The sequence below is a fragment of the Macaca mulatta genome, chromosome 4 (genome assembly GCF_049350105.2).
Source record: "Macaca mulatta isolate MMU2019108-1 chromosome 4, T2T-MMU8v2.0, whole genome shotgun sequence".
Taxonomy (NCBI): domain Eukaryota; kingdom Metazoa; phylum Chordata; class Mammalia; order Primates; family Cercopithecidae; genus Macaca; species Macaca mulatta.
In genome coordinates, this window is record NC_133409.1 from 80,454,913 (window position 1) to 80,480,888 (window position 25,976).

Here is a 25,976-nt window from a genome sequence, read left to right on the forward strand (position 1 = left end):
TAAAGACCATCGATGCTAGGAAGAAACTATATAAACTAACGAGCAAAATAACTAGCTAACATCATAATGACAGGATCAAATTCACACATAACAATATTAACCTTAAATGTAAATGGGCTAAATGCTCCAATTAAAATTAGACACAGACTGGCAAATTGGATAAAGAGTCAAGACCCATCTTTGTGCTGTATTCAGGAGACCCATTTCACGTGTAGAGACACACATACGCTCAAAATAAAGGGATGGAGGAAGATCTACCAAGCAAATGGAAAGAAGAAAAAGGCAGGGATTGCAATCCTAGTCTGATAAAACAGACTTTAAACCAACAAAGATCAAAAGAGACGAGGAAGGCCATCACATAATGGTAAAGGGATCAATTCAACAAGAAGAGCTAACTATCCTAAATATATATGCACCCAGTACAGGAGCACTCAGATTCATAAAGGAAGTCCCTAGAGACTTACAAAGAGACTTAGACTCCCACACAACAATAATGGGAGACTTTAACACCCCACTGTCAACAGTAGACCGGTCAACAAGCATATCCAGGAAATGAACTCAGCTCTGCACCAAGCGGACCTAATAGATATCTAACGAACTCTCCACCCCAAATCAACAAATTATACATTCTTCTCAGCACCACATCCCACTTATTCCAAGTTTGACCACATAGTTGGAAGTAAAGCGCTCCTCAGCAAATGTAAAAGAACAAAAATTATAACAAACTGTCTCTCAGACCACAGTGCAATCAAACTAGAACTCAGGACTAAGAAACTCACTCAAAACCACTCAACTACATGGAAACGGAACAACCTGCTCCTGAATGACTCCTGGGTACATAACAAAATGAAGGCAGAAATAAAGATGTTCTTTGAAACCAATGAGAACAAAGACACAACATACCAGAATCTCTGGGACTAAAGCAGTGTGTAGAGGGAAATTTAGAGCACTAAATGCCCACAAGAGAAAGCAGGAAAGATCTAAAACTGACACCCTAACATCACAATTAAAAGAACTAGAGAAGCAAGAGCAAACACATTCAAAAGCTAGCACAAGGCAAGAAATAACTAAGATCACAGCAGAACTGAAGAAGATAGAGACACAAAAAATCAATGAATTCAGGAGTTGGTTTTTTGAAAAGATCAACAAAATTGATAGGCCACTAGCAAGGCTAATAAAGAAGAAAAGAGAGAAGAATCAAATAGATGCAATAAAAAATGATAAAAGGGCATATCACCACCGACCCCACAGAAATACAAACTACCATCAGAGAATACTATAAATACCTCTACGCAAATAAACCAGAAAATCTAGAAAAAATGGATAAATTCCTGGACACATACACCCTCCCAAGACTAAACCAGGAAGAAGTTGAATCCCTGAATAGACGAATAACAGGCTCTGAAATTCAGGCAATAATGAATAGCCTACCAACCAAAAAAAGTCCAGGACCAGACAGATTCACAGCCGAATTCTACCAAGGGTACAAGGAGGAGCTGGTACTATTCCTTCTGAAACTATTCCAATCAATAGAAAAAAAAGAGAATCCTCCCTAACTCATTTTATGAGGCCAGCATCATCCTGATACCAAAGCCTGGCAGAGACACAACAAAAAAAGATAATTTTAAACCAATATCCCTGATGAACATCGATGCAAAAATCATCAATAAAATACTAACAAACCTAATCCAGCAGCACATCAAAAAGCTTATCCACCATGATCAAGTGGGCTTCCTCCCTGAGATGCAAGGCTGGTTCAACATAAGCAAATCAATAAACGTAGTCCAGCATATAAACAGAACCAAAGACAAAAACTACACGATTATCTCAATAGATGCAGAGAAGTCCTTTGACAAAATTCAACAGCCCTTCATGCTAAAAACTCTCAATAAATTCGGTATTGACAGGACGTTTCTCAAAATCATAAGAACTATTTGTGACAAACTCACAGCCAGTATCTTACTGAATGGGCAAAAATTGGAAGCATTCCCTTTGAAAACTGGCACAAGACAGGGATGCCCTCTCTCTCCACTCCTATTCAACATAGTGTTGGAAGTTCTGGCCAGGGCAATCAGGCAGGAGAAGGAAATAAAGGGTATTCAGTGAGGAAAGAGGAAGTCAAATTGTCCCTGTTTGCAGATGATATGATTGTATATTTTGAAAACCCCATTGTCTCAGCCCAAAATCTCCTTAAGCTGATAAGCAAATTCAGCAAAGCCTCAGGATACAAAATCGGTGTGCAAAAATCACAGGCATTCCTATACACCAGTAACAGACAAATAGAGCCAAATCATGAGGGAACTCCCATTCACAATTGCTTCAAAGAGAATAAAATACCTAGGAATCCAACTTACACGGGATGTGAAGGATCTCTTCAAGGAGAACTACAAACCACTGCTCAATGAAATAAAACAGGACACAAACAAATGGAAGAACATTCCATGCTCATGGATAGGAAGAATCAATATCGTCAAAATGGCCATACTGCCCAAGGTAATTTATAGATTCAATGCCATCCACATCAAGCTACCAATGACTTTCTTCACAGAATTGGAAAAAACTAAAGTTCATATGGAACTAAAAAAGAGCTCACATTGCTAAGACAATCCTAAGTCAAAAGAACAAAGCTGGAGGCATGATGTTACCTGACTTCAAACTATACTACAAGGCTACAGTAACTGAAACAGCATGGTACTGGTACCAAAACAGAGATATACACCAATGGAACAGAACAGAGCCCTCAGAAATAATACCACACATCTACAATCATCTGATCTTTGACAAACCTAACAAAAACAAGAAATGGGGAATGGATTCTGTATTTAATAAATGGTGCCGGGAAAACTGGCTAGCCATATGTAGAAAGCTGAAACTGGATCCCTTCCTTACACCTTATACAAAAATTAATTCAAGATGGATTAAAGACTTAAATGTTAGAGCTAAAACCGTTAAAACCCTAGAAGAAAACCTAGGCAATACCATTGAGGACATAGGCATGGTCAAGAACTTCATGTCTAAAACACCAAAAGCAATGGCAACAAAAGCTAAAATTGACAAATGGGATCTAATTAAACTAAAGAGCTTCTGCACAGCAAAAGAAAGTACCATCAGAGTGAACAGGCAGCCTACAGAATGGGAGAAAATTTTTGCCATCTACTCATCTGACAAAAGGGCTAATATCCAGAATCTACAATGAACTCAAACAAATTTACAAGAAAAAAACAACCCCATCAAAAAGTGGGCAAAGGATATGAACAGACATTTCTCAAAAGAAGACATTCCGACAGCCAACAGACACATGAAAAAATGCTCATCACTCGCCATCAGAGAAATGCAAATCAAAACCACAATGAGATACCATCTCATACCATTTAGAATGGCAATCATTAAAAAATCAGGAAACAACAGGTGCTGGAGAGGGTGTGGAGAAATAGGAACACTTTTACACTGTTGGTGGGAGTGTAAACTAGTTCAGCCATTGTGGAAGACAGTGTGGCAATTCCTCAAGGATCTAGAACTAGAAATACCATTTGATCCAGCCATCCCATTACTAGGTATATACCCAAAGGATTATAAATCATGCTGCTATAAAGACACATGCACATGTATGTTTACTGCAGCACTATTCACAATAGCAAAGACTTGGAACCAACCCAAATGTCCATCAACAATAGGCTGGATTAACAAAATGTGGCACATATATACTATGGAATACTATGCAGCCATTAAAAAAGGATGAGTTCATGTCCTTTGTAGGGACATAGATGAAGCTGGAAACTATCATTCTTAGCAAACTATCGCAAGGACAAAAAACCAAACACTGCATGTTCTCACTCATAGGTGGGAATTGAACAATAAGATCACTTGGACACAGGAAGGGGAACATCACACACCAGGCCTCTCATGGGGTAGGGAGGGGGGGAGGGATAGCATTAGGAGAAATACCTAATGTAAATGATGAGTTAATGGGTGCAGCACACCAACATGGCACATGTATACATATGTAGCAAACCTGCACATTGTGCACATGTACCCTAGAACTTAAAGTATAATAAAAAACAAAAATAAATGTAAAAGAGTGCCTGGGGGCGTCAGTGCAGGTTATCCAAGCACCAGCTCCTTGGTCTCCTTCTGTGAGACCTCTTAGGCCCTGAATTCTCCATCTGCTTACTATTTTTTCTTGAGTTTCAACTAAAAATAAAAATAAAAATGTTGTTTTTCAGCCTGGCCAACATGGTGAAACCCCGTCTCTACTAAAAATACAAAAATTAGCCAAGTGTGGTGGCATGTGCCTGTAGTCTCAGCTACTCGGGAGGCTGAGACAGGAGAATTGCTTTAACCCGGGTGGCAGAGATTGCAGTGAGTCGAGATCGTGTAAACACATTACCCCCACAATATTGAGAGTTTGTACTGGTGTCAGTTTGGGGAATGATTTGTATCATTCTTGATGCATTAGTGGGCTGACATCCTGGCTGGGGTCGGTGTTAGCAGGCAGGGCAGTCAGTTCTGAGATCAAAACTAAAACAGTAGGGACTCTGCCATTTTTTCATAGAATAAAGTGGCTTCTTAATAAATAGCCTAGCCCTCACGATCATATTTGTCTGCCAGTTTGACCAGCCTTGAGCAGTGCCCATGAGACCCCACCAGCCTGGCCCCTGCCCTCTCCCTCACTCATCTCTTGCCACTCTCCCTCACCCCCCTGCTGCAGCCGCTCTGGCCTCCTTTCTTTGCTTGGCATACATGCATGTGCTCACCCACTCTACCCCTCCCCTCTGCCTGGACTGCCTCTACTCCTGGCCCTCCATCCTTTGTACTACACAGAGTCACTTACTCTGCATGGATCAGAGACTCCTCTCTCCATCCTGTGTACTGTAGCAGCCCTCCCCCACTCACTTACCCGTACCTCCATTGCACTCATCACCAGCTGACATTAGATTTTCATTCATGTGTTTGTCTGTCTCCCCTTCAGAATGTGGTTTTCCCCACTGCTGTGTCCCCAGAGTCCAGAACACAGAGTAGATATGTATAAATACTTGACGAATGAAAGCAGTTGTGATAGACGGAGTCTGAAATGATATAGTTGTTGCCAGAAACCTATAAAAGTGAAACATTTCTTTTTAAAAAAATATTTCTATGTTGGACCATCTCCCTCTCCTCTGGTAGGGTAATTTGTCCGCTAGAAATGGACAAATATTGTCAGAAAATGAATGTTTTACTACCAGTTTTACCTCTGTGAAATTTTTTGTGCTATCTAGTCTTTAAGAGTTATTTTAGGCCACAGTTTATAACCAAAACAGAAAATAATACTATGCCTCCCTTACAGGGCTTCAAAGTAAATTTTTCTGTTTTCCTAGCATGCTTTTATTTTACTGGAGCCCTCCAGCTCTAGGTTGTTGCATGTGTACAGAGGTTTGGAAATCTTTTAGACAAGTTGACGAGTAAAAAAGCAATTCTACTGGCATGTAAATTCAGTTGACCCATTCCGTATTGTGTTTTATGAGAATCTAGGATCATTGCTTTGTATTTTTTTTTTTTTCCAAACTCTGGACAGTCAGATCTTCATCCTTTTAGTGACTTGGCTTTTTTAACATCATCTTTTTAAAAATAGCTTCTTTCATGCATTCAATTTCCTTTTCCTTCTTCACTTCTCAGTATTTGTATTGGGTTATGTGTATGTTTTCTTCATTGTGTTTCTTGTAATGTCTTGAATGCTGCATTAGTCTAAGTGAGGCCCTAGAAGTCACCGTGCCCCATAAAGAAACGAAAGGATGCTAAAGACAGTGATGGTTGTATTGACTAATCCTAATCTAAATAAAATGGAATTTTCAAGTGAGAAATCACAGTAAGCATCTAAGAATGACTGAGTGTGGCTGGGTGCACTGGCTCACACCTGTAATCCCAGCACTTTGGGAGGCTGAGGCGGGCAGATCACCTGAGGTCAGGAGTTCAAGGCCATCCTGGTCAACATGGAGAAACCCTGTCTCTACTAAGAATACAAAAATTAGCCGGGTGTAGTGGTGGGTGCCTGTAATCCCAGCTACTCAGAAGGCTGAGGCAGGAGATTCGCTTGAACCCGGGAGGTGGAAGTTGTGGTAAGCCAAGATCACGGCACTGCACCCCAGCCTGGGCAACAGAGCAAGACTCTGTCTCAAAAAAAAAAAAAAAAAGAAAAAGAAAAAAGAATGACTGAGTGAAAAGATTTCTTAAGCAAATAAAAGTAATTATTTCACAGATATTTATTAAGCACTGTGGTGTGCTTAGTAAATACCTGTGAAATGATTATTTTTGGTAATATAAGGCAGGATAACATTTACTAGGGAAAATGGAGATGTAATCAAGTATTTCCAGCAATTCAGTGGAGGGAAAACCATATTAATAGGCTGCTCACAGGTTCTATAGGAACCTGGAGAAGGAGCAGTATCTAAGGCTGCTCTTGGAAACAAGGCCTCCTGGAAAGGAGCTTTGGGCAGACAGAAAGAGCACAAGAAGCAAATAATGAAGAAAACACAAATCATACATAAAAATTCATACAAATACTGAGAAGCAAAGAAGGGAAAAGAAGTTGAATGCAAGAAATAAGCTACTTTTAAAAACATGATATTAGAAAAGCCAAAAGCCACTAAAAGGATGAAGCTGTAAGCATCCAGAGTCTGAAGAAAATAAATCCAAAGTAATGATCCCAGAGTCTCATAAAACACAATAAGGACTAGGTCGGTGGAATTTACATGTTAGTAGAATTGCTTTTTTATTGGTCAGCTTGTCTAAAAGCTTTCCAAACATTTGTAAGCTTGCAGCAACCTAGAATTAGAAGGCACCAATCCAGTGGAAATGAATCGCTTGTACAAAAGCAAAGGTGTCCTCACAGTGCTGCAGATAAACAAGTAGACTGGTTGGAGCCCCACAGCACGTGAGCCTGGAAAGGGAGACAGATCCAGACCCTTAAGGGCCTGTGTAGGATTCACATCAGGCCATCTATGTACCAGGTGCTTAGAGAATTAGTCACGTTCCAGGGAAAGTTGTGAAGGGGGTGGTGAGGGCGGGTTGGTGGTGGTGGTGGAGGAGCCCATGGGCACAGCCGAAAACTCCCAACAGTGTGTGTGATGGGAGAAGAGGACCACAGTCTCCAGGAATGCTCACATTTCAGGGACACAGGAGGAGGAGGAGCCACAAAAGCTGGCATCACAGAAGCCGGAGGAGAAGAGTTTCAAGGAGGATGGTGTGGTATTGCAGAGAAGTCACAGGGCATATAGACTGGGCAGTGTTGGGATTGGCCGTGAGCATTTGACTATGAGAGGAGCCAGTGAATGTCAGGTAGTAGTGAATTGGCCATGTGAGGGGTCAGGGAGCCTAACTGCTTCTCATGAATGAGGGGTTTCCTTACAGCCCAGGACATGTGTGCTAATTACCGGGTAGTAGAAATATTACTTGAAATGCACTAAATGAAAGCTATTGCACTCCACGTACTGACTTTGTTGCCAGCCTTTCTGTATGCACCCCAATACTTCATAATCATCAATATTCCTCATCCACCATCCTGAATGCTGTCTATCATTAAAGTATACCATGTTCTTTTCTAAATCTTTCATGAACATGATTCAGTTTGTCATCTTCAGCTTTCGTTTTCTTGATTACTGGTGATAATAAAAAGGTATATATAGGGCTGGGCAAGGTGGCTCACGCCTGTAATCCCAGCACATTGGGAGGCCAAGGCGGGATAATCACTTGAGCCCAGGAGTTTGAGGCTAGCCTGGGACACACAGGTGAGACCCCATCTCTACAAACAATTTTAAAATTAGCGAGGCATGGTGGCACATACCTGTAGTCTAAGCTACTCAGGAGACTGAGGCACAAGGATCCCTTGAGTCCAGGAGTTTGAGGCTGCAAGTGAGCTATGATTGTACCACTGTACTCCAGCCTGGGTGACAGAGTGATAGCCTGTCTCCAAAAAAAAAAAAAAAAAAAAAAAAGAAAGAAAAGGATATATCTATAAGATTAAAAGTGTATTTCTGTATTTAGAAACGAATATGCAAAAATCTGTCTATGATGATAGCACTGGGGCTAGAGTGGTGGGAGGCATGTCTGGGCCATCAAAAAAGATACATATGATTTGACTGGTAAGATTTCTGCTACTGTTACTCCACTGCACAAATATAAAACATTTCACACAGCCAAGTTCAGAATATAAATCAAAAAGAATTTGTTCTTGTACCTTCACAGCAGGATTCCTGAACTTTGTGATTTGCCTTTATCCCCCCCCTCCCCGCCCATTTTTCCCCACCACCCTAGTGAGTTCCTTCCCAGGAGCTATTTGTGATGCCGCCTCTACACCTCTAGTTCAGTCTCTTCTAATTGACCACCTCTTTGCAAAACAAAAAATGGTATTGAACAGTTATGCCAACTTCCTGATTCTAGGACTTCTGTTGATGCTGTCCTCAATTCGGGGCCACACTCAGCTTCATACAGTCCCATTTAATCCCCTACACTGCCATGACCTGCTTGCTTGCACAAACACTGCTCTGCTTTTTCCCCACTAACATCTGCCTCTCTTTAATAGTTCACCCTTTTAAGGGGTGAATAGTTACCAGCCACAAATTTTTAAGGCTGCACAATTCTCTTCTGTTCTATTAATGAACATTCTGACCAGAGTTTGTCTTTCCAGCATTTTGGTTATTAATTTTATTTTTCTACCTAATGCAATAAAACAAATAAGTGGTCTGCTGTAGTTTTGAGTTAATGAGGATTTGAAATGGATTTCACGTATCCTTGTTGGGTTTTTATTATGCAGGTGCAATCTCATGCAGTAAATTACCATAACTAACCAGTTTAAGAACCCATAAAGCTCCTCTGCCCTGGCATTGCTAAATTAATAGATTAACAGCTACACATAAGGAAAATGTCAGATGTTAAGTATTTTTCATTAGTAATAAGTTGGAAATTTGTGACCTCAAAAAGCTTATGTAATCTCTTAAGTGCCTCAACCAAAGTTCATTTTATCTTATTATTTTTCAAGTTATAAGCATTTTCAGGCAAGACTGTAGGCTGCTCTGTTTGTATAAATTTTTTTTTAATGAAACACCATTCAAACTACCTTTTCTGATACTTAATTGAAATATAGGGTCTAGTTTGGGCATTAATTTATGTATTAATCTAGCATGTTTTCTAAGCGCCTACTGTCTTCTGGGTACCATGCTGGTTACGGAGGCAAATAGATGCACAGGCCTAGAATGGGGACACATGGGAGCACAATTCAGTGCCATGGAGAGTTCAGGAGGGGCCCCCAGAGGAGCAGGGAGGGGATTGGCTGATTTCCTTTTTACAGTGGCTAAGAGCATAGAGCATGGAGCCAGAAAGCTTGGGTTCAAATTCTGACTCCATCATTTACAAGATGTATGACTTGGGTTCCTTACTTAACAATTTATGTGGGTTAGAATGACCCCAGCTGAAAAGTGGGAGTATTCATAGTACATCCCACGGGGGGTTGGTTCCAGAACACTCTGTGGATACCAAAATCTGAGGATGTTCAAGTTCATTATATAAAATGGCACGGCATTTGCATACAGCCTATGGTCATCTTCCCACACACTTTAAATTATCTCTAGACTATGTATAATAGCTAATACAATGTAAACTCTATGTAAATAGTTGTTATACTATCCTGTTTTTAAAATTTTTAATTGTATTATTATTTTTTGTTGGGTTTAAAAAAGTTTTTTCAATCCACAGTTGGTTGAATCTGCAGGTGTGAATCCTGTGGATATAGAGAGCCAACTGTATAGACCTCATATTTGGATTAAAATGAGAAAGAATTTTTTCAAGCCCTTAGACTAGGGCTTGCTTGATACATGGTAAGAACTAAATAAGTGTTTTAAACAAGTCAAGTAAAATAAATAATGTGAATTTTGACCAAAGTATGAACTAAAGAAAACTCTGTTATGAAAAATATAGAAACTAACTGGCAGGTATTTTAACATTTGTTTTTAAATGTATGGAAACTTTAGTTGATAATTAGTTTGCAAGGTTCTGTCACTAAGTTCTGTCTCCAGAACCTTGGCTAACTTTTGTTTCTTTTGGTTTTGGTTGTTTTAACGTTTTCAGGTAAGGAATAACTTTCTAACAGAGAGGCTCCAAAATGCAATGAATGGCCATTTGTGCTGTTTTAAGTTTCTTTCTTGCTACTAGAAATATTTAAGCAAAGGATGAACCTGCCTGAGATGTAGCTTTGCGGGTGTCTGCATTGGGTAGGGGAGGAGGAGTTCAAACAAGTGAACTTCTAAGAGCCAATAGATTTTTTTTTTCAGTCGTGATTTGGTCTAGAAAGGCATGTGACATTGGGATTGGGGCTCTGGAGGTGTGAAACAGCAATATCGCTAGAGAGGCTGGTTGAAGTTGGGAAGAACTGAGAGAAGTTGAAGGCAGAGAGTGGAGAGCTTTAATTGCTGGTCTAAAACGTGGACTTTGGCTGGGTTTGGTGGTTCACACCAGCACTTTGGGAGGCCCAGGCAGGAGGATTGCTTGAGGCTAGCAGATTGAGACCATCCTGGGCAACATAATGAGACCCATGTCTCTATAAAAAATAAATAATTAGCTGCGTGTGGGGTGCAGGCCTGAAGTCCTAGCTACTCAGGAGGCTGAGCCAGGAGGATGAGGATTGCTTTATATACATACATACATACATACACACACACACGGACTTCATTTTGTAGAGAATGGAGAGGCATTTTTGAATAGGAGAGTGACTTAGATTAAAAAGGAGGTTTTAGATGGATTAATCTGGTAACAGGTGCTCAGATTGGAAGCAGGAGTCCTGGAAGCCAAGGCCCTTGTGCAGGCAGGCAGGGATAAGATGGTGTGGGAGAGGCAGCTACAATGACTTTGAGCTCCAGACCTGAGGCAAGCTGGTATAGGTATTTGAGGATGAAAGAGAGTATTTAGCCCTCGGAGCAGGCTGCAGGGGCGGCCTGTGCAGCAGTGGCCCAGATCAAGTCTCGGGACCTTCGCGGTAAGAAGGAGGAGCTGCTCAAACAGCTAGACGACCTGAAGGTGGAGCAGTCCCAGCCGCGCGTCGCCACCAGCCCTCCAAGCTCTCTAAGATCGTGTCATCCGCAGTTCCATTGCCCGTGTTCTTACCGTAATTAACCAGACTCAACACAAAGAAAACTTCAGGAAATTCTACAAGGGCAAGAAGTACAAGCCCCTGGACCTGCGGCCTGAGAAGACACGTGCCATGCGCCACTGGCCCAGCAAGCACGAGGAGAACCAGAAGACCAAGAAGCAGCCACGGAAGGAGTGGCTGTACCCGCTGCGTAAGTACACAGTCAAGGCGTGAACATCACATCGTCAAAAAAAGAGAACTGGCTGAGGAAAACAAAAGAAAAGTGTGTATTTAATATGCAATTCTGTATTCATTCAACAAATATTTATTGAAGGCAAACAATGCAGAACTCATAACCCCCTGATGATGGATTCATCGTGGTTCTCATGCAGGAGCAAAACACACAGCATATGCCTTTCATGTGCAGCCTAAATCCCATTGCAGTGAGCCATGTTACCGGGCAGTTTCTGGCTGTACCAAAACAGAAGCTGCTTTCTCTGGGCCTCCGCGTGTAGCAGGGTTCCTTCACTTTAAATGAAAATGTCTGATTATGTGTCTTCATTGACTACAAAGAGATCAGACCAGTGGAACTGAAGATGGCTTTGATGTTCTACGATCAAGTCAGATTTATTCATCATAGCCCTGTGTGTCTTTCTACCTCAAAACACCGGGTTACCACTGAAATCCAAATTTATCAAAGTGCCATAGCACGAGATCCAGCTGTGCCTCCATCACTGCCCTTCTTTCCTTGTGTTCAGAACTTCTACTTTCTATTTCGCTTTTGGCTTCACAGTTTGAGACTGGGAAAAGGCGTATTATTCCAAAAAAACAGATGGTTGAGCCTTAGAAAGCTGCTGAATTTCTGCAGAGATGATCGGTATAGCACTTAGCACATTATTGGTGCTCAAGAAAGTTAAAACAGATTTTAAATAGACAGACTTTGCTGTTATTGAGGTATCCTAAGGGAGCTTTTAAATCCCCAGTGTTACCAAAATGACCAGCCATCCTTGGAAAAACTAAAGCAGTCTGGAATAGGCTTTCCTTCTATATTTTCCACCCAAAGATGACTCTTTAACTCCTCTCCACTCCCCAAAAGTTAAATGCCTGGAGCATAGACAAGATGACAACCTTCTAATGCCAGGCTAGCATTTTTCACCTTAGTACAGCACAGAAACATGTAGTGCCTCCCTCTAAGTCCTGGGAAGTTCTTCATATGCTCATTTTACAGGGTAACTGAAGCACAGAGGTTGCCTGCCTACTGCCCAGTTCTTTTGGTAATGGAATGTCTTTTTCCTCTGCATGCTGCCTGTGGACTCAGAGCAGTTCTGCTCCTTGTCAGATTTATTTGGCACATGTAGCACAGACCACACAAGTGGCCTCTGTCAACTCTGATAGAAAGGGGGAGCTCAACACCCTTTTATGAACATTCTCCTTTAAACCTGTCAGGCTCTAAAATTAGGCAGGAGTTGCTATCACCAGACATTCTTCTGTGTGAAGGGGCTGCCCTTTGCAGCCTACCTTTCATCTTTCATAGATGAGCACATCCCATGACTGGCGATAGTGGGAGTCCTGGCATTTGCCTCAGATAGCACAGTATCTGAACTGGATCAAATGTGTTACTGAAGATTGTTTTCAGGAACCTAACTGATTGCACATTCGCGTCTTAACACAATTGATTTTATTACTCAATGTGTGCATCCCAAGGAGAATAATTTCAAGAGAGATAGGTGATCTTTGCACAACTAAGGTCATTCATTTGAAGGAACAGTAATGTGCCATTGATTTGTCATACTTCTCTTTTTTCTTTAAAGGAAGATATTCTTTTTTTTTTGAAACCAGATTTGCATGTTAAGGCAGCTAGATGTGTATTTAGTGATTGCCATCTTGTGCTAAAACATGCTTCCAGAGTTAAACTGCTTTATCATTGGTGATGCCTCTGGAAAGTTGTGCTTAACAACAGACATGGGATTTCTGAAACTTTATACTTATGTACTTTATATAAATGTACATCATTTCTTTTTTTTTTTAATAAAAAACATTCAGCTCAAGGATCTGTAAGTTCTTATCTGTTAAACAATTATTCTTAGAATATGGTTTTAAATGTGCAAAATCAGAAGCTGCTTTAAATTTAATTGATTACTTAAAAAGTTGGGATAGCTTTATGATTCGCTCAAGCGTTTTTTTCATTTGTGAAATGAATGGTGTCTGTTAAGCCTTAAAAAAATACTATTGAAATGGAATTTTTTTAGTAGAATGGCCATGGAAAGATGTAGTGGGATTTTTATTGCTTTAATAATCCGTCTTCAAGATGGTAACACTAATGACTGTGTGGAAAAGGATCATCTTTCTAAGCTGACTCATTTTGCTAAAATAGTAACAGCAACCACTCTTGTATCTGGAATATCGCTTTTTAAATGCTTGAATGAGTCTCCTTTTTAAGAAAATAACGAAAACAGTCTGGGTGCGGTGGCTCACGTCTGTAATCCCAGCACTTTGGGAGGTTGAGGTGGACAGATCACTGAAGGTCAAGAGATCGAGACCAGCCTGGCCAACATGGTGAAACCCTGTCTCTACTAAAAATACCAAAATTACCCGGGCGTGGTGGTGCGCACCTGTATTCTCAACTGCTCAGGAGGCTGAGGCAGGAGAATCGCTTGAACCTAGGAGGCAGAGGCTGCAGTGAGCTGAGATCATGCCACTTCACTCCAGCCTGGGCAACAGAGCAAGATTCCGTCTCAAAAAAAAAAAGCAAATAGCATTTCTGGCAGAATATTTGTCCCCTGGATTCCCTAGAGATGGGTGGTCATTGTCTTGGGGAAGAAAGAAATGAATGTGTTAAATCTATGCCAAAGGCTCTAACACTTTCAACATTTTGCATAATTGCACCCAATAAAGATATTTACAAGGAAGTAATAACTTGAAGTTAATTACTTTGTGATGTAGTAGGAAAAAAACACTGAACCAGGGACTTGAGAGACCTTGGTAGTAACTTGCCATAAGCTGGCAGTGTTGCCTTGTCAGGTATCTTTTTTTTTTTTTTTTTTTTTAAAGACAGAGTCTGGCTGTGTTGCCCAGGCTGGAGTGCAATGACGCAATCTCGGCTCACCGCAACTTCTGCCTCCTGGGTTCAAGAGATTCTCGTGCCTCAGCCTCCTGAATAGCTGGGGCTACAGGTGCCCTCCACCATAACTAGCTAAGTTCTGTATTTTTAGAGACACTGGGTTTTGCCATGATGGCCAGGCTGGTCTTGAACTCCTATCCTCAAGTGATCTGCCCGCCTTGGCCTCCCAAAGTTCTGGGATTGCAAGCATGAGTCACCACACCCAACCCTTGGCAGGTATCTTTATCTTCTTGACTCTTATTTTGTCATTTGTAAAATAAGAGAGGACTGCTAGCTGGATGAAAGCCCAGAGTGACAACCTCTCCTTATATCTGAAACTAAAATTTTAAAGTCCCAGAATTTACTGTTATTATCGTATATCCTCAGGGCTGAGAAAGAACTGACACCAGCTTTGTTTACCAGGTGGTACAGTCTTGTGACTGCTCCGAAAATACCCTTCTCAGCCCTCTATCAAGAATCAGTGTGGGCTTCATGAAGGGTGTGGTTCCTTACAGCCTTGTGGTGCTTAATGTTATTGGTTTGGGATGTGGAATAATATTGTTATGCTGCTGTGTGTCTCCACAATGAAGAGTTCAAGTTTTTTGGTTTTGTTTTTTTTTTTTTTTTTTTTAAGGAGAATTTTTATTAAGTACAGAAACTCAGCAGTGTATATTTCACACAGTTTAGTGGCAAGTTCTTTGACCTCTGCCTTTTACCACTTGGCAATGTAAGCTGCAGATTTATGACCCCAGACATTGCCTCCCGGGTGACAGTGATCTCAGCATACCCATCATTGTAACTGGTCCTGGTAGTTTCCACCAGCTTAGCCAGAGCTCCTTTGTCTTCCCAGTTAACCTGTATGCAGGCAACACTGGTGCCGGTCTCCCTGTGGACTAGACGTCCCAGTCTGGCCGTTCCTGTATGACGTAGTAGGGAACCCCCTCTCATGAGACAGGGCAGATGGCAAGACAGCCTGCTGGAAAGGATCCATGTTGTGTGCAGTCACCACCAGTTGAGCCACCTTATTCTCCCACAAGGTAGTGACAGTGTTAACCGCTGCTCCAAGGACAGGTGGTCTCCAGTGGGGACCTCCCCTTTGCCAGCAGCTTTCTTCTCAGCCCAGGCCAGCAGCCATTGCTTCTTCTCTTGCTCTGTCTCTGGTCAGTACCTGTGGGCCAGCCTAGGCAGCTGAGTGCTGTTTTGCTGCCCAAGGCCTGGACGAACTGGTTCCTCATGAAGGAACTTTCAGCCATGTTTAGAGGACAGCCCTTTGTCACCGCAGCTGGATGTAGTGGGGCCGCTTGACAAAGGTGAGGTCTCTTGGGGTTGGATGTCCTGCAAGTGCCAACATTCTTGGGTCTCTCTCAGGTGATTCATCACCTCGGCTGCCTGCTTCTTCACAACAGGGCCTGAGGCCACCATCTCCAGCTGCCCAAGATACCAACAGAGTCTAACGTTTAAAGAAGAAGAAAATGAAATTAAGGAAAGCAGCTTTCTTAATTTACTGTGTAACTTCGGTCAGCCGCTGGCTGGCTCACTAATGCTTAGAACTAACTGTGGTTTTGAATCACTGTCGTAATGTTTGGTTTTATTTTCTGTGTCCCTCATGAAGGCTTCATATCAATATACTCCAAGATAGTCCCGCTTATGAGATCTTACCGGTGCTTCCAAAGACAATCTATCTGTTCATTGTGTATTCTTTGGTGGTGCTTGTAGTCTGTTAAGGTGAAAGGGGGTGCCAGGTCCAGGCTCCTTGTTGAACTAGATCTATTGTACAACCCATTTACTCTGCTGTTGACAAGAAGAAGGAAGACAGGGCCCTCTCTGCCTCACATGATGAGCTGTTAGCCCTGGAAGACAGACAGACTTTTCCTATTACTCAAGTGGGCATCTGTTAGATCCCATGTGAGCACTTTGTCTTCCTGTCCATTGAGGGTCTCATAAAAGCTTTGGCATCCCACTATAGAACTGTGTGCACAGTGGACACTCAGAAAGAATGGAGGTGTATTATCAGCTCTCTCATTGGTTACAGTATGGGAAAAAGGAAAAGGAAGTAATTTTGTTTACCTTGAACCTGAGTACTGTGATAGCAATAAACTACCAAGTAAAGAAACAACACATGCATTTAAGCTTTGGCAACTGTTTACTTATCAAGCACTAATGGCTCTTATATATATGTATAAATGACATTTTATATGTTACTAATAATAGTTTAAGGTTCTAATAGTCCTACCACAACTCCACTGTAGCCGATGAGAGGAGTCAGGGAGACTGGTTGGTTGGTTGGTCATGATGCTAGTGAAGTAGAGAGCTCTGAGCTGGTTTGCCTGGGTGCCTGAGTGTAGGGGCCTTGGCACAAGATGATCCTGAGGGTTGAAAATAGGGTGGCTGAGAAGAGAGTGTTGCTATTAGCCCAAGTAAGAGGCCCATGGAGGAGCATGTATCTGGGCACATTGATTTGGAGATGTGGACAGGCCATCTACCACATGAGATCATGAACCCCCGTAGCCTAGGCAACTTGACAGGCTTCTTAACCAGCCCCTCACAGGTGACTTCCAGGAAACACATGTCTGGCTATGGCCCTGCAGATGTGGACATGGAGGTCCTTTGCATAGAGCAGATTGTTGGAGCTCTCTGAGATGGCAAAGAGGGAATTTGAAAAGAGAAAAGAGACAGCCAAGTATAGAAAATTGCAAAACAGGAAGAAGAGGAGGTAATAATGGATCAATTAGGAAGGTTGAAAAAGATTTCAAGGAATGTAAAAGAACCAGAGAAATACTCCACCCAGGAAGCCAAAGAAGCATTTGCCATATAGGGATTGAAAGGGATGAGGCCTGGAAAGGAACCATTCAATAATGTCATTTCTGAACAATGAGAGAAAGAGAAAGAATCGATTCTCCAATAAATGGTGTCTAATAGTTGGCCATTTGGGAAAACGTAGATCCCAGACCATATGTAAACATAACATATAAATGTAAAAAATCAAGATGAAATTATAGACAAATTTTTATAACTTGGGGTCGAGAATGTTTTATAAGCTAGGAAGCTAAAAGGGAAAAACAGATATTTGGGTACATAAATATTAACACCTTTTTGCATCTCAAGACACCACAGAGAAAGTTAAAAAAAAAAAAAAAAACAACTGGTGGTGTACTGGGACAAAATATAAACAAAGCATGATAGAAAAAAGGTTACTACCCTTTAGTGTAAGATAAATTTCTGTAACCAGAAAGGAGAAGTAACAGAATAAAAGAGCAGGTATACTTTGTTCTCCAAGGACAAAATATAAAATGACAATGAAAATGTTTGCTAATAAAAAAATACAATAAGGAAATGGCAGTGTTTGCCTGTCAGACTAGTAAAAATTAAAATCCATTTTAACATCCACTACTGATGAGGCATGGACACTTAGGCAGACATTGTCACTGGGCACCTAAGTTGTTCAGTCCTCTTTGAGAATATTTGGTCCAGATTTATTGAATTTTTGAGTGTATGTATACTTTGATTTAGCAGTCTCATGTCTAAGAATATATCATATAGAAATCATACCATGAGAATACCAGATTTATCTAAAAGGGGTTTATTACATCATTAACAATCACAGAACATAAAGAATAACCTAAATATCAGTGAGAAAATGGTTAAATGTGTGTGCATCCATAGAATGAAATATTAGGCAGCCATTTTTAAAAAGAGGTAAATCTGGGTGTTTTACTCTGAAAAGAATTCCATGATAAATTGCTATGTGAAGAGGGAGAATGAATCATAGCCCAATATTAGCCCGATCCCATTTATCACTATATAATAATAACCCCTATGTGTATTTGAACATGTAAATAGGTATGTCTCTATACACCCATGAAAATGTTGGGAAGGACATATACCAACAGGGTAGAGGCAGGGATGGAGAGGCAACGAGAAAGACAGAAACATTCATTGATGACCTATGAAAGAGCGGGGTGGGGATGGGAATCAATGGGGTGGGAAAGTGGTGAGCTGTGAGTATGGGGTACTCGGGATTAATGATTAGGAAGATGGAGATGTAGCTTAAGAGGCAGACAGGGTGACACATAAGGTTTTGTTGGCTAGGATAGGAGAAATTTGAGTCTAGCTGTATGCCGAAGGGAAAAAATACAAAAAACAAAAACCAATAATTGAAAGAGCACAGTAGTAGTGGAGGCAGTGAGAAATGGAATCAAGACAGGGCGATCCTCCTTTCTCTGGGGTTGCAGAGACTGAATGAAGTTAGCAGAAACTTTACCAGGAGCTACAAGCAGATGGACCCTATGAGGGATAGGCAAGGCCAGAGGCAGAGAGTAGGGATGCAAATGGTGCTGTCAGAAATGGAAAAAAAAAAAAAAAAAGGAAGACATTGGAAACTACTCTTGAATTGATTTAAGTGGGGAAAGATGGAAGACATTGAGAAAAGACGTAAGACGTAAGTTCAGAGCCAGCTGAGATCAAGTATTCATTTGTAATGAAGCAAGTTGCCATTTCCTGAGTGTCCAGCAGCCCAGGGGAGGAGAAGGAATCCCGTGGGTTTGGGTCAGAATTAGAGGAGTTCCAGACTTAGTGACATTTAAAGAGCTGCCCAGGGGTCCCAAGCTGGGCCAGGAAAGCCCAAGCGATGCTGACAGCCTGAGAGAATATAAAGAACTGAATGTCTTCATAAGAGTTTTTTAAAAAATAAAGGCAGATACCCCAGGGGTAAGGAAATGACAGAAGTGGCAAAAGAGCAAGTTGGAGCCGCAAGGGGGGTTGTCCTAGTTCCTTGCAGAAGAAATTCAGGCTCTAAGGGCCAAGGTGTAACCAAGGTGATGGGTGAGTATCGTGCTATTGGTTTGTCTCAGGAGACTCTTAAGTCCCATGAGGGCAGGAATTATGCATCTCGCCTTCTTTACATCAGGGCTGAGTGCAGTCCCTGGCACATAAGAGACACACAGCAAACATTGGAGGGAACCAGCAGCTAGGGTAGGGTGGAAACTAAGGTCTTGGTGTTGAGGCATTCAGGCATCTCTAAGGTGAGGATGCTGGACAGGCTTCACTGTTAGTCACTGAGGGAAATCACAGGAGACCCAGGTAAAGAGAAGTACAGAGACTTGTATTAAAATGATCAAGAATTCTGGGAAAACGTCTGGTTTTAGTTGATATTAATTTGTGTCCCTTACAAAAAAACAGTTCATATAAAAAGCCCTCAAGAACCAGGTAGACCTTTTAGGTTTGTTAGTTTTCATTGACATAATTTATAGTGACCCATTTATATTTCTCCAAGTCGCAATTCCCTAAGAAGATGGCTCCTCATAGCCAAGGGAAGGATGAGAGCTACATACACTCGCTCTTTGTCCTGGAAAACCTGGGATTTGCAAGTGAATTTCATAATAAAATCTAGATCAAATGTCTCCAGTCAAGCTGGTGCCCACTAGCAAATGACAGACTCTCCTACTGATAAAAAAAAAAAAAAAAAAAAAAAAGTTTCCAGTCTCTTCACATACTCCTTTCTTCTTCATGGTTTTTTTCTTTTTTTTTTTTTTTTTTTTTTTTTTTTTTTTTTTTTTTTTTGAGACAGAGTTTCGCTTAGCCTGGAGTGCAATGGCCAGATCTCTGCTCACCGCAACCCCCACCTCCCGGATTCAGGCAATTCTCCTGCCTCAGTCTCCTGAAGTAGCTGGGATTACAGGTGCCCACCACCACGCCCAGCTAATTTTTTTGTATTTTTAGTTGAGATGGTGTTTCCCCATGTTGGCCAGCTTGGTCTTGAACTCCTGACCTCAGGTGATGCTCCTGCCTTGTCCTCCCGAAGTGTGGGGATTACAGGTGTGAGCCACCCCGCCCGGCCTTTTCTTCATGTTTTGTTGTTATGGTTTTTTTTGGAGACAGAGCCTCACTCTGTCACCCAGGCTGGAGTGCAGTGGCACCATCTCAGCTCACTGCAACCTCCGCCTCCCGGGATCAAGCTATTCTTCTGCCTCAGCCTCCTGAGTAGCTGAGATTACAGGCACGCGCCACCACACCCAGCTAATGTTTGTGTTTTTAGTAGGGACAGCGTTTTGCCATGTCATGTTGTCTAGGCTGGTCTCGCTGGGGGTAGTTGGAGGGAATTTGATTTTTTGAACTTCAGGTTTTATCGTGAGATTTCAGCAGTTCAATCACATATGCAGGCTCCACTTCTAATTCTCGTTCTCTTGCTATTTCCACCACATATGCAGTGACTTCCTCCATTGAAGTCTTGAACCCTTCGGAATCATCCGTGAGCGTTACAATCACTTCTTTCAAACTCCTATTAATGCGGATATTCTGACCTCCTCCCTTGAATCATGAATGTTCTTCATGGTATCTAGAATGGTGAATCCTTTCTAGAAGGTTTTCAATTTACTTTACCCAGATCCATCAGAGGAATGTATGTCAACTATAGCCTTATTTGCTTTATTGTGGTTGTCTGGAACCAAAAACTCAGTATATCTCCGAGGTATGCCTGTATGTTTATTTCAAGACTAAAATACAGAAACTTCCTGTAAGGAGTCTTCTTGCCCACAATTAAGTCATCTTCACAGTGTTCTTTCATTTTGGACTGCATTCAAAATATTGTTTTTAACATTAGGACCACGCCAACTTAAAGCTTGGATATATTTCTGCAACTACGGGGATAATGGGAACTTTGTGCTTTCAGTGGCATTCTCCAAGGATGCCTTTGTCCTGGAGTCAGATAAGTGAGTTGCAGGCTGGCTTTCAGGTACTAGAAATCTTACAGGTGGTAGCAAGAAAAGTGAGATGGGAGGAGGAAGTTGAATTGTCATGAAGCATCAAGAGATAGAGCACTTTGGGAATGATGGAGGGTCTGAGAGTCAGTAAGCCGGGATGAAGAGTGTATCAGTCCAGCTGGCTGCGTGAAGACCAAGGTACATGAGAAGGGGTCAGCCTGGGGAGAATTGAGCTGCACCTGGATTTGAAACTAGATGAGAAGCTGGGGGTAGTTGGAGGGAATTTGAGTTTTTGAACAGATGATTCAGTGAAGGTAGCCTCATGTGAGATGGTTTGCTCGCTCGCTCATTGATGCTGTTGCCTCTGTGGGTATAGTGCTCTGAATTCTAACTCTTGAGTTGAAGGCTATGTATTTTAGCTCACTAATCCCAGCCAGTCCCTTGGAACTTGTTCCTCTTACTCCGTGTTTACTTGTACCTACCCACACAGTTACATTCTATTGGTGGCTGCTAACTGGCACTAAATAACTTTAAATAAAACTGTATTCCCTCTGATAATTTTGAACTCTGAAGAGTATTCTCCATGATTCCTCAGATGCCAAATTTAAATGTATCTCTCAGTATTTCTCTGCAGAGTCCGAAACAAATGCTTTTTATATTACTGTTTCTTGGCAGGTTTCAGAAAACTACCAGATTGCAGGCATTTATCACGGTCCTCTAACTCCTATCTCTAAATCTGCATCCCTGCCCAATCTGCCCCTCCACACACCTCCCCCACCCCCATGGTTATTTCTATGGACTTTGTGGCAACTTTGCGCAACAGAACTGCTACCTTAAAAAGTTATGGATAAAATATGGCTCCAGGTCACATGAAGTGTAAAGGCTTATGCCCATGACTGGAACATAAGGTCAACAAGATGATTCCAAACTGGGGCACTCTCCAGGGGTTGTTTGGGGGTAAAAACACCATGTTTACACAAAGAGAAAGCTATTCACAGCTTTCTTTCGGGGAAAAAAAGCATTATCAGCTTTTTGTGGCTTATTTATTCTATGGCTTATCAGTTGACTAACTTTTAATGTTTCCTTCCTTGTGCCTTTTTTTTTAAATCCTTTATCCAAAAGGATATGGAGATGTTGACTTTGAACTTGCCAGAGGTAGCCCAGATTCTAGAAGGCTTTATGAACCTTTATCAATAGTGGAGAGAAGGGTCTTTGTTTAACCAGGAATAATAGGATTTCTATGTTTTTCCTCATCAGCTTTCTAAGCTAATAAGTTTTGTTGCTGCTAGCATTTGTTTAGTAGTTCAGCATAGAAAAATGACGTCGAGCATCTTAACATTTAGAGAGGAAGTTGAATATGAAATTTGTTTTCTGGAATATAAGCCTCACTAGATTGAGTTGCTTGGCAGGATGGCAAATCTGCCCCTCCCAGCACTGAGAGGGATGAGAAGGAGCAGAGAATGGAAAGCCTGTTTTCTGTGTGCCTCAGGAAGGCCCGGAGAGGTGGGCACAACGGCCACATGTGGGGATGCAGAATTGAGGCTGGGAGAGGATAAATGATATGTGAAGGGCATCCTGCAAGACAGTTGTGGAATAAGAATTCCAGTGCAGGTCTCCCTGTTTTCAAATGCAGGCTCTTTAAACTGCTCTACATTCTCTCCATAAAAACTGAAAGATGCTTCACCAAATAGCCCTTTAGAGGAGCTAGGTTTTCATTGTGCTACTGTACATCATAAAGAGAGAATTTACTATCTTTCCCATTTAAAAGCATGCAGTATTTACTAAGTAATGCTAAATCTTATACTCTGCTTTCTTATGTTCTAGATTTTCTACCTTAGCAAGGATGGTACGAAGATTCCAATGTTCATTGTGCATAAAAAAGGCATAAAATTGGATGGCTCTCATCCCGCTTTCTTATATGGCTATGGCGGCTTCAACATATCCATCACACCCAACTACAGGTGAGCTCAGAACACACTCAGAGTGCTAGTCTTTGATCTTTTCCATATAGTGGAAACAAACCAGAGTGCTCTACTAAATCAACTTTCTAAAATACATTACTGGCCAGGCATGGTGGTTCACACCTATAATGGGAGGCTAAGGCGGGCAGATCACCTAAGGTCAGGAGTTCAAGACCAGCCGGGCCAACGTAGTGAAACCCTGTATCTACTAAAGATACCAAAAATATTAGCTGGATGTGGTGGCGGATCCCTGTAATCCCAGCTACTCAGGAGGCTAAGGCAGGAGAATAATCACTTGAACCCAGGAGGCAGAGGTTGCAGTGAGCCAAGATCACGCCACTGCACTCCAGCCTGGGCAACAAGAACGAAACTCCATCTCAAATAAAATACAGTTCTGCAAAATTCTAGCTGCTTGTTTTCATAGATGGGCAGGATTATGTGTTAATTATCTGAATTTTTGACCAGGAATTGAAGAATCATTTACAAGCTAATTTTGAAAAACAACCAAAAATGTCCTCAGTGTAATAGGTTGTTTGGGAACTGGATGGGGAGGCTATGGCTGCATGACTACAGAAGATTAGTATTAATCGAGGTCTTAAAGGAAGCTCCTTTCTTCAGTGTTTGTCATTTGCTGCCACCACACTACCTTCAGTATTCCCTTCAGAGGGAATGATTTCTTAGCTGATGATATTTTTCAACAGCAGAGTCTTAAAATAGACTGTCTTAACGTTCAGCCATAAATGTTTTCTGTGTACTCTGTTACATCATCTATTTTAGACTGTTGTGTGCTGTTTCTGTGATTATTTCCCAGATAACTACGTTCAGGGAGAAAATTCTACATTTATATGTTTGCGATTGTTGGTATAAATATCTTCTGTTATTTGCAAACTTGATTTTAATATCCCATTGCTAGTATAAAATGGAATTTGCTTTGAGCACTTTTAATAAAAACAAGGAGGTTCCCACCAGCAAGACTAGCTTTGAGCCAACTTCTAAATAGAACCCCATATGAAATCTGATTCACAGATTCATCCAGGATCTTTTCTGTTTGGGAAGAGATTCATGGACTGGTGACTACTAGGACATAAATTCAGAATAGATTCAACCATCTGTCCCGAAGTTGAATACAAGAACACTGGTACTTTGTTTTGAGCACTCAATATCTGTAGAAGCTCATTATTTTAGATTTAATGAAGTATGAAATATGATGCCTGCCCTCAAGTGATTTATAATGAAATTGTGGACCTCAAATAACTGGCTGAAGAGTTAGCATTTATCCTTTTGTTAGCAAGGAGCTGATGGGAGGCTTTGTGTACAATCACGATGTAGAGCAGTATTTTCGAAAGATATATGTGGCATCATCATATGAGCAAATGAAGGGAAACTAGTTAGAAAAGTGTCATAACGGTTGCTGTTCATTCATTCTACACTGACAGCTCCATATACCAGGCAACATTCCAGATATGGGGACTTCCCATCTCTTTCCAGTTTCCCAGGCAACAAGATTTGTTATGATTGTAATAACAAATATGTAATATTAACATATTGATATCTGTGTGTTAGTATTACATGCCATGTTATTCTCTGACATTATTAGTCTAAGAATGCAAGCCTCAGGTAGAGCAACCTTGCCCCTTGAAAAAAAAAATAAAAACGACGATAAATGTTGGGGTGTATTATATTAACCTAATCCTTATATCACTCGAAGTATTAAAATGCAGGCTTCAGTTTTACCTCACAGCGATGCTCGAGTTTGGGGCAGTGAATGCGTGCTTCATCAGTGGACAATGAGTCACCTCGAGCCCCATTCCCTGGGTCCCAGCAGGTGGGCCAGGATCAAGACAACACTGATTCCCAAGTGGATCTACTGTAGCTAAAACCACTTGTCTTTGTTCATTTGGGCAACAAGCATTTATTAAGCCTGCCCCGTTGGGATTCAAGAGATGAGTCCTAGGGCCATTTTCATCCCAGAACCCAGTGCATTTAATAATAGTCTCAGGAGAGACCATCAGAGATGCATGAAAATCTTGAAGAGAGGACCAAGTGATCAGACATCAGTTTGGCTAATAAGGTGTGGTTGGATGGCCTGATACATCTACCCTAACTCATCTGACCTTTCCTGTTCATCCTCAATACGCAGGAAATTAGCATTCAAACCATTGAGAGCCTTCAACATGAGCCTTCAGCCCATGGTTTCCCCAGTTACTAAAAGAGTGACACAGTTCTCCGAAATAGTTCTCAAAGCACAGTTAATTTTAATTAACAGCATGTCACTCAGTACTTTTAGGGTCACCATGGAAAGAGAAGAGGGAAACAAAATCCAAATTTTCCAAAGGACTGAATGCTGTTTCCTAGAGGGTTTGTGCTGTAGTTTCTTCTGCTTATCTTTAGAAAATATTCTCCAGCCCTGATAACTCTATTCCTGATCTCCTTTACCTCTTGCACACCCTGTGTTGGCTAATTTACCATAGAAATTTCTGTAGAACTGGAAAACATGTTTAAAAATCCATGTTCCAGAAAAAGCTTTTTCTTTTTTCCAACTTAAACAGTTTAGAGAAAGTTAACTCAAAAAATGATAAAAAGGACTATTATCAGGTCCTCCTGTGAGCCCAGCACCATTCATGCCTGGGCTGGCAGTGTTTTGTTTTTTTCTCTGTTTATATTATGAATTGTGTAGTGAAATATTTATCAATGTAGAAAAAGAAGACACTGAATGCTCATGAAAACATATTAGCTTTGCCTGAGCGCAGTGGTTCACGCCTGTAATGCCAGCACTTTGGGAGGCCAGAGCGGGCGGATCACTTGAGGTCAGGAATTCAAGACCAGCCTGGCCAACTTGGCAAAACCCCGTCTCTACTAAAAATACAAAAATTAGCCAGGCATGGTGTCATACACCTATAATTCCAGCTACTCAGGAGGCTGAGGCTGGAGGATCACTTGAGTCTGGAAGATGGAGGTTGCAGTGAGTCATGTTTGTGTCACTGCACTCCAGCCTGGGTGACAGAGTGAGACTCTGTCTCAAAAAATATGTATATATATTAGCTTTGCAGTTAAGTATTAATAGGAAGTTACGTATTTTTCACTTTAATCAAGCAATAAAAGAAATGTCAAGCTCCTATTTTGAT

At 41.4% G+C, this 25,976-nt stretch overlaps 1 protein-coding gene across 2 annotated transcripts in view; it reads left to right on the top strand.

The window, feature by feature from the left end:
- The window catches only part of PREP (prolyl endopeptidase), a 133,696-nt gene that overhangs the window by 101,253 nt on the left and 6,467 nt on the right, over nt 1-25,976 (top strand). For both annotated transcript variants that reach the window (XM_077998400.1, NM_001257914.1), the window contains 1 exon segment: nt 22,715-22,851. In XM_077998400.1, the coding sequence (XP_077854526.1) occupies nt 22,715-22,851 (137 nt within the window).